The sequence below is a fragment of the Quercus robur genome, chromosome 2, assembly GCF_932294415.1.
Source record: "Quercus robur chromosome 2, dhQueRobu3.1, whole genome shotgun sequence".
In the NCBI taxonomy this organism is placed as follows: domain Eukaryota; kingdom Viridiplantae; phylum Streptophyta; class Magnoliopsida; order Fagales; family Fagaceae; genus Quercus; species Quercus robur.
The window spans coordinates 64,166,979-64,176,706 of record NC_065535.1 but is presented as its reverse complement, the minus strand read 5'-3'; the positions used below and the strand labels follow the sequence as shown (position 1 = coordinate 64,176,706).

General features: G+C 36.6%; 2 protein-coding genes across 4 annotated transcripts; one reads left to right on the top strand and one right to left on the bottom strand.

Moving 5' to 3' along the window:
• Positions 1-638: 638 nt before the first annotated feature.
• Positions 639-4,230, bottom strand: LOC126714456 (WD repeat-containing protein LWD1). 3 transcript variants are annotated; one of them, XR_007651607.1, is made up of 3 exons: positions 2,901-4,230; positions 1,383-2,077; positions 639-1,117 (listed from the first exon to the last, which is right to left on the bottom strand). XR_007651607.1 is itself a non-coding variant. In XM_050414611.1 (2 exons), the coding sequence occupies exon 1, from the start codon at positions 3,952-3,954 to the stop codon at positions 2,920-2,922; it is 1,035 nt and encodes a 344-aa protein (XP_050270568.1). In that variant the 5' UTR covers positions 3,955-4,230; the 3' UTR covers positions 639-1,117; positions 2,901-2,919. The 3 variants fall into 3 exon arrangements, 2 of the variants coding, with proteins under 2 accessions (XP_050270568.1, XP_050270570.1); XM_050414611.1 differs by lacking the exon at positions 1,383-2,077; XM_050414613.1 differs by lacking the exon at positions 1,383-2,077 and having other exon boundaries at positions 639-1,113.
• Positions 4,231-5,484: 1,254 nt separating this feature from the next.
• On the top strand, positions 5,485-7,887 carry LOC126714455 (pentatricopeptide repeat-containing protein At3g26630, chloroplastic). The gene is made up of 2 exons (XM_050414610.1): positions 5,485-5,817; positions 6,190-7,887. The coding sequence occupies exon 2, from the start codon at positions 6,237-6,239 to the stop codon at positions 7,659-7,661; it is 1,425 nt and encodes a 474-aa protein (XP_050270567.1). The 5' UTR covers positions 5,485-5,817; positions 6,190-6,236; the 3' UTR covers positions 7,662-7,887.
• The last annotated feature ends 1,841 nt before the right edge of the window (positions 7,888-9,728 follow it).

Genomic DNA, 9,728 nt, shown 5'->3' with positions numbered 1-9,728 from the left:
GACAAAACCATTTTGAATTTTCGATTGACTCTACATTTCAGCAATTCCTGTTATCTAATCAGTTACTTAAGACATTGTCCCTTCCTGAATTTCATTAGGTTATTTTCATCTTCCAAGTTTGTCTAGAATTTCCCTGAGCTTACCCTATCATAAACCTTCACTTCATACAATAAAACCATCATAATTGACTCTCATGTAGTCAGCTAATGACACTATCTCTAAGTTTTCTGAAATTTACTTCCCTTACTGCTCATCTATTCTAATACCACCTCAGCAGTGTCACAAAGTGCTAGAAAAAGATAACACTTTGGATTATAAGGGGTAAACACCCGAGGAAAAGAATTAAATAGATCCTAATTCCTAAAACATATAACATTGCAAAACCCTTCCACGTCCTTGTAAGTCCTAAAATTCCTCTAATCCTTGTATCTGAAATAATCCAAATGATAATCTTCGAAGAAACATTCAAACAAAAGTATAGCTATTTATGAGATATAGGAATGTAGAGATTCTTCCGTTGAAAGTTTTCAATTGATGTAAGCTCCTGATTATGTTTTGTTTGGATGCATGTCCAGTGACCAACAGGCAGAAACTTACATTTGGAAGCTTGAAAGACATCATCACAAAAAACATTGGAATAGACAAACTACAATTATTATTGATGTTGAATCTAAAAACGACAAACAGGGACAGTTTTCCAGACAACGCAGAGATGGTTTCATTGCAAACTCACCTCACAATATTATAAATATTATTAAAAAAAGAGTAGACAGACATCATACCCTAAGTATCTGAACTCTGAAGCTTGGTAGAGAAAGCAATGGCAACCCAATCGAGCTGAGACGACAACCACTAATGCTGCTTGATCTCAGCCCTGGCCATGTAAGCGAGAATGGGATCCAAGGCACCCTTCTCAGGCTGTCCCATAGAGGCCAAGTCCCGAATCAAAGCCTGTGAATCTTCCCCAGCTGTAAAGATATGGCAGGAACTATGCGGAGCCCAAGCAATCACATCAACAGAAGCTTGGTGTATGACAAGTAAAGTAGGAAAACGAATGTCAAGGACAACAACCTTGGCACTGTCCATGATGATAGTGGCCATGTACCTAGGATCCTGCCTGTTCCATCCGAGTCAAACCAAAGGTGTGTCCAGTTATGCGACTTATTTAAGATATGCAATGGCACTGAGCATCTTCTTGTAGTTCTTAATTATTATTTAATTACACAGCCTAAGCTTTTTTTGCTTGAACACAAAGCCTAAAGTTATTGTGGAAAATTTGCACCCGAATATTTCATCTTTGCATTACCTCCCAATTTGGTGCTTTATTACAGAATAATATGTAAATCTAATTAAAAGCACAAATATAAGATGTGATTTATTACCAATGTGTGAGTTAAGTGGGTGTAGAGGTGCAGCAGTATTGAACTGAGTCAAACGAGCAGTGTGTTGGAGTAATAGAGTGGGAATGCCATAGAATTTGAGATCTTGTGTCAACATTAGCAGTTGCCAATATAGTTATTGCCCTCTACGAATAGGGTAGTGACAGACATAATGATAAAACAAGTCATTATGCGAGAATCATATTAACCATTAAATACTCTCGTTAGACACTGAAACGTGATGAGGAGCATGATAAATAAAATCAATAAACTCTAAGACGGCTTGTTTTGTAAGACAAGTGATGGTTGAACCTGATACAGACAAACATGGCAAACATGACCGTTCAACATGAAGAGAGCCGCTGCCGAGTAAGGAACAAATTCCCTCCCTTCTTATTTTACATATAATTTTAAGAGACCAGAAATCTAAAGAAATAGTGTCTTCAGCACTCAGAAGGAAGTATGGTTACCCATTATAGTTTTTTAGGTAAAAATAACATTACTCAGAAAACTGAAGATCCTTGATTGTTTTCATGATATTATATATAAGCAAATTGATCAACATAGACCCATTTTATTCATCAGGCCCTTTTCAGCCTCCACCTTTTCCTTGCTCACTCATATCACCACATAAATCAATCTTCACTTCATATGACCAACATTTTGAATTTTCAATTGACTCCCCATTTCAGCAACTCCTGTTATCGAATCAGTTGCTTAAAACATTGTTTCTTCCTTTACTTCATTAGGTTATTTTAACTAACAAGTTGTTCTAGCATTGACCCAAGGTTTCCCAATCATAAATCTTCATATGAGAAAACCATTGTAAATGACTCTCATGTAGTCAGCTAATGACACTATCTCTAAGTTTTCTGAAATTTACATTCTTCTTCATATGCATACAACCAACCCAATACTAGATACTTCCCTTACTGCACATCTATCTAAAATCATCTCAGCAATGCCACAAAGTGCTAGAAAAGGCAAAAGCTTCAGATTCTGAGTAAATACCCAAGAGGAAAACATGCAAATTGATAATAATTCCTAAAACATAAAACATTCCAAAAACCCATCCATGTCTTAAAAAGTCCCAAAATTCCTCCAATCCTTGCCCTGAAATTTTTTTTTTTTTTTTTTGGATAACTCGGGGTGGGGGATTTGAACCCTAGAACCAGTTGAGCTACAATGAACTAGCTCCTTGCATCCGAAATAATCCCAATGATAATCTTCGAGGCAACATTTAAACAAAAGTGTAGCTATTTATGAGTTATGAAAATGTAGAGATTCTTGCTAAGTTTTGAATTGGTGTAAGCTCCTCATTGTGTTTTGTTTGGATAAATGCCCAGTAACCATCAGGCAGGAACTCACATTTGGAAACTTAAAAGACACCATCACAATAGGGGAAAAAAAAACTTTGGAATAGACAAACTACACTCATCATTAATGTTGAATCTAAAAAAGACGAACAGAGACAGTTTTTAAGACAAGGCCAGAGATAGTTTCATTCAAAACTCACCTCACCTCACAATTATCATAAACATCATACCCTAAGTATCTGAAGCTTGGTGGAGAAAGCAATGGCAACCCAATCAGGCTGAGAAGACGACCACTGAAGCTGCTCAATCTCGGCCCCGGCAGTGTAAGCAAGAATGGGATCCAATCCACCCTCGACAGGCTGACCCATAGAGGACAAGTCCCAAATCAAAGCCTGAGAATCATCCCCAGCCGTACAGATGTGGCAAGAACTATGTGGAGCCCAAGCAATCGCATTGACAGAAGCTTGGTGTCTCTGCAATTCCACAACAGGCAACGTAGGAAAGCGAATGTCAAGCACAACAACCTTAGCACTGTCCATGATAATAGTGGCCATGTACCTAGGATCCTGCTTGTTCCATCCTAGTCGAACCAAAGGCGTGTCGGGCTCAGAGCTTTCATAGATGATAGTCGAGTGTTCCTTGTCGCGAAGATCGAAAACACGAACAGACCCATCGGCTGAAACAGAAGCGAAAACCCCAACACCACCCCAAGCAATATCGTACACCTCTTTGTCGTGGGCGATGAGTTGGGTGTCCACAACTTCACGCTCGATGTCCCAGATGGTACACGTGGTGTCAATGCTCGAAGTCCCGATTCGCTTCGGCTCAGCCTCGTTCCAATCGAAGGAGGTCAAAGGCCCGCAGAAATCGCTGTTCTTGTTCCCGTTAAGGAGGCTCTTGAGCTCGACGCGGTCGTCGGAGATCCGCCAAACGCGGAGGAAGTCGCTGGAGGTGGCGAGGAGGTCGGGCTTGGTGCACTCCTTGTCGGGGATGAAGATGGTTTTGGTCGGCGGGTACGGGTGCTCGAAAGAGAGGTTCGGGTCGGATCGGATCTCGCCGTTGGAGTCGTCGAGCTGGACTATCTCGACCCGGTTGGGGAACTGCTCGAGGAGGCTCGCGATGGCTAGACGGTACTTCTTGTCGCGGCGGACGCTCCAGTTCATGGCGTAGACGTGCCACGGCGCCTCGTACGTGTATATCTCTGACCGCTTTTGTTGCTCGTCGGATCCGTCTTGGGTCGGATCGCTACTCGCACCCATTTTTTGTTTTGCGACAACTTGAGTGTTTTTTGGGTAGATGGATATAGGAGAGAGATGGATGGATGGATGGAGGGGTCAAAAGAATCGAAAATTCAAGAAGGTGGGAAAAGGTCAAATGTGGAGGAGGGGAGGAAAGAATGAAGTTGGGTGGTCTGAGCTGAGAATGACCAGTGGGGTTTCACAGTTCACACCTTTCTTCCTTCTTCCCCGAATTTGCGACTTTTCGATTCCAGTCTACTACTGTCCACTGGAATGTCCGCTTCAATCTGGGCCGTCCATTTTGATCCATCCTGATCCATAACTTACAAGTGGATCAATCAACATCCTCCCTCATCAATTAAAGTTATCCAAAAGATACGTACAAAATAAAATTAAATAAATTTCAAATATTTATTACCAAATAAATAAGATGGATAATTCATAAATGGACCATGTTAAATTTTTAGGATAATTGTTAATAAATTATTTTAAAAATATTTTAACATCACTTTTATAAGAAAGATAAAAAACTGATAAGAAAATCAATTATTTTATTATTTTTCCTTAAAAATGTTTTTAAAAATATTTCTTAATCAATTATACCTTTAAAACATTCGTTAAAATTTCCCTTCATAAATACTTTCTCAATCAATTTTTCCTAATTTAACAATAAAATTTTCACCATCACATACTCTTGGCATTATGGTCATCCACAATTACTAAGGGTATATTTGATAGACTGTAATAGGCGCATAGTTATTTCTATGATTTAATTATTCTTTAGTTTGTTTATGTTTTTATTACAAAGAATAGTCATTCATTATGAATATCTGTTCTTCAAAATGGAGAATAATTATTCATCTTTAAAATGTTGTATTAGCTATTCTTTGGTAAGTGCAATAATTTCAAAACTTAATATATTTCCAAATAAACAAACCTTACATATACATCTAACAATTATAAAAATAAAAAATTATAAAAAAAAATAACACATATCTCTCTTAAATTTAAAAATAACAATTTTTAAGGAAAAATAATTGTATAAGTAAAATATTTCCTAAAATAAATGTTATCTTTCATTCTAATGTTATAACTCACAATCAAACTAATGAATATGTTTAGTTATTACATTACAACACATTTTATTCCTAATAATAAAGATTACAATTCCTGTTGTAATCCTCATTCAATGTAGCAAACATACCCTAAGTTCTTATGGGTAGGAGGGCAAGAATTAACGTTCAAGTCTCCGAAAAATCTTTTCAAATACATATACACTTATAGTAGGTTTAATAGACGATAATAAGCACGTTAATGTAATCATATACACAATTTCTATCTAGTAAAAAAAAAAACAATAAAAGAAAACAATAAAATTCCCTATTATATATATATAAATATATATATATATATATATATATATTTTTTTTTTTTGTTGGGTCATGGACGGTTAGGATTAGGGCGTTTAAGTGTGTACTTGCTCTTTCTCAAAAAAAAAAAAAAAAAAGGTGTGTGCTTGCTTCTCAAGCCTGAACCCTTATCTACTTTCTCAAAAAAAAAAAAAGCCTGAACCCTTATCTTCGTTTTTAGCTTTATTTTCCCTTTTCTTTATTCCATTACCAAAGCAGAAGCAGAATTTGAAGAAGAAGCGGAGGAATTAGGCGGGGTTCATAAGCATAATCTCAAAACGGCAACACAAACAGAGAATTAAGCAGAGTTTGGAGGGCTAGCTCAGCTGCCCAATACTTTCATTATAGGGGCTTGAACTTTTCACTCAATCCCATCCCTGTACACCTTACTCTTCAATTCAAGTTATTCCTCTCTTATCTCTCACTCTCCTCAGTGGCTGTGGTATGCTGGTAGTATCAACAGACTAAGTCCGAGGTAAAACCCTTTTCTTTCTTTCTTTTTCCTTTTTTTTTTTTTTTTTTTAATTCGCAGCATCTATCTAAAAAAAGGTGTGGCAGTGACTGTATCTCATCATTTCCATAACAAGTTGTGTCATGTGCTAATGCTAGCAATAAAACAATTATGTGAAGGTTGCCAATTGCTCACAAAGATCTTTACTTTATATCTGAATGTGTTCCTTTCTAGATGCAAAGAGTGGAAAAGTGTTAAGATTAGTTCCATTTCTTCCTGTTTATTATTGTCGATAGGCCTTTTTCCGCTAAAATTAGCACAGTTCTTTAGGTGTTGTACCTTAGTATTTTCTTGTGTTATCACTTATTAACTTGGCATTGGCGATACTGTGGTTAGTTGTTGAAGAACACGCTCAACTTGGTGGAAGCCTGGTTATATATATAATGGTTGCATGCCTTTCATGCACGCCTGATGCATTTCCCAGAACAAACCCATTCCCGTTTTCTAAACCACAATTTGGTTCACAAGAAGCTCTTCTATCACTCCACAAGTGCACCAATTTCAAACATCTTAAGCGAGTCTATGCAAAGATAATTTGCCACGGTCTCTCTCATGATCAGTTACTTATTAGGAGACTTCTTAGTATTTGCTCTTCTTATGGGAAAATGGACTTTGCTACTCTTGTATTCCATCAAATTCAGGGCCCTCTTACCTTTACTTGGAACCTAATGATTAGATCTTATACCATCAATGATTGCTCAAAACAAGCCCTTCTTCTGTTTAACCTTATGATATCCCAAGGCTTTCCACCCGATAAGTTTACCTTTCCATTTGTTATCAAAGCTTGCAGTGCTGCTTCTGCAATTGAGATGGGAGAAGTGGTTCATGGGCTAGCTATCAAAACTGGTTTTGTAGGAGATTTGTTTGTGCTGAACACTTTAATGGATCTTTACTTCAAGTGTGGGAACGTAGATTTTGGGTGTAAGATATTTGAAAAAATGCGTGTCCGCAGTGTGGTTTCGTGGACTACCATGATTTCTGGACTTGTTAGTTGTGCTGAATTGGATGCTGCCCGAGGGGTTTTTGAGAAAATGCCAGGCAAAAATGTTGTTTCATGGACAGCATTGATTAATGGATATGCTAGAAATCAACCCGAAGAAGCTTTTGAATTATTCTGGAGAATGCAGCTTGATAATGTGAGGCCCAATGAATTTACTTTGGTTAGCTTGTTAAAAGCTTGCACTGAGATGGGGAGCCTCAAGTTGGGTAGATGGATTCATGACTTTGCTCACAAGAATGGGTTCAAACTTGGTATTTTTCTTGGGACAGCTCTTATTGACATGTATAGCAAATGTGGTAGTTTAGAGGATGCAAGAAAGGTGTTTGATAAGATGCAAGTAAAGAGTTTGGCTACTTGGAATTCTATGATCACTAGCTTGGGTGTGCATGGGTGCGGAGAGGAAGCTATTTCTGTTTTTACAGAGATGGAGAGGGGCAATGTACGGCCAGATGCTATCACTTTTGTAGGTCTTCTATGTGCTTGTGTACAGACAAATAACTTGGAAGAGGGTCAGAGGTACTTCAAATATATGGGTGAACATTATGGCATCACACCTATTCCAGAACATTTAATCTGCATGACTGAACTCTATAGCCGTGCTGGTATGTTAGATGAGGACTGCAAATTAGTAAATGCCATGCCATCAGAGCCAAATGACAATATACTGCCAGCATTGTTGCACTCAAGTAAAGTCTATGGTATTGTTAATATGGAGAAATTCTTATATGGGAAGTTAGATTTCTCAACAATAGATGCAAACTCTTTGCGGCAAAATTGGCTTCAGGTCTCCAAGTGGGATGCAGGTTGATTTTGTGCTAGGCAGATAAAAGGTATCTGCATGACCATACTTTAAGCCACTAAAAGGGCAAGCTTCATGCCAAGGTGGTTTCATTCTCACTCAAAGGGGTTATATATTTCAATATATGTATATTCAATTTATTACCTCTCAATGAGTTTATAATTTTTTTTAACTGGTACGTATGTGTATAGCTCTAGCTTCCTCTGGTATTAGATCATGGATAGGGTTGAAAGAATCAAGTTTTGGTTATTCAAATCTCTAACCAAGTGGGTCAAAAAAATGCTGGTAATAAACTGAAACAGAATATCCTACGCCATTGTACCCCATATCCATGTTAGTTTTAAATGCAGTAACTTTAAAATAATATAGGGTGAGACATTTTTTTTTATTGAAATGAAATGATCTAGTTCTTATATAAGTGTATTATTGTTATCCGCAAAGAACTCAAGCTCAGTTCTTCTTCAAACTCTGTTCATTGTTGTACCCAGTATGCTTTCACATTATTCATGTATAAGCAGTAACCATGGATCTCACTTTGCTTCTACCTTTTTAACTACTTTTAATCTCTTGTAAAAGATAGTTTCTATCGCTAAACAAATTGGAGCCTAATGAGGAGCTAGAATGGGAAAAAGAATGGAAGAGAACTTTTGGAGTAAATAGGAAATGGAAAATCTAACCGTTGGATTGCATTTTTCTTTATGTTCTTAACATGCATGTCAAATTCGATTAAAATTGGATGTTATTTACTATTTGATCAATAAACTTATTTTTTATACATAATTTTTTACCATTAAAACTTGAAATTTAAATAAGTCATTGGTGACATAACAATTAATATTTAATTTTTTTGAAATTCTGTAAGCATGGAGAATATAATAAGAACATGCAATTTAATAGTTAAATTTTCAAAATTCACATCCAATAAAAGGATATAGGAGAAGTTTAAAGAGTTTTTTTCTAAACTAATTTGAAGGGTAACATTTTCTAGAAAATGAAAGACTTTTTTGTTGATAAAGATGTAAATATATGTCAATAAAAGGGGTTTTTATTTGTCCTAACAATATTGCCTTTGTTTAATTTTCCCAGTTCAATTCAGTGGGATGTTTCATTCACATTTTTTCTTCTCTGTCTCCAACTATGCAAATAAGAAATTTAAGATGTAGAGTATAGGTTTTTGCTTAGCTGTAAGCTCTCTTGTTTGTGGATCATATGTTTAGCTATAGTATTTTGATATTTCTACATTGTATTTTTTATTTTAAGTCTCTTTTAACTATAGCTTATATTTAACTTAAACCATGATAATTTCATATAATTTTTTGTTAGCATAATATTCTATTATACAATTGTGGGGTAATTTCCCGCACAAGTTGTTTGTCCACTTTGGGGAGCCAAACCCGCACGGTTTTGTTCTGCAAGCGACATGGAAAGACTTTGAGTGCAGTCCCACATCGGCAAGAGAAGCGCCCCACTCATGCCTTATAAGTGCTTGGCGCTTCTCTTGCCGATATGGAACTGCACTCAGAGTCTTCCCATATCGCTTGCAAAACAAAACCGTGTGGGCTTGGCTCCCCAAAGCGGACAAACAGCTTGTGTGGGAAATTACCCCACAACAATTTTAAGGGGGGAGTTTTGATCCTAATTAACATGTATATACTTCGAAATTTTGGTCAATAACAAATATTTATCATTTTGTTGGGTACTAAATCAAAATTTATAAGTTGCCCACATATTGCTTCTATCATGCTACATGGTCCATAAACTGCCACATAATATCCGAAGTTCAACTTTAAGGTGGTATTTTTGTTGAATTGTAACAATTTGAAGCAGTTTACTTATATTTATTGACAATATAAAAAAAAAAGTTTCTCTGTAACTAAGAAAGTCCTCCAAACTTCTCTTAGGCAGTAGAATAGCCTACCTTCTACGAATGTTTTTTGTTCTCCATGTTCCAACAGTGTTAGTTCGATGGCTAGTTGGGTTTTCTTCAAGGGAATAGGGAAACACATTGTCTTTCTTTAACTTTCTTACTACTGCCTTGATAATTTTATTTTTGCCAATGGAAGAATTATCACAAAG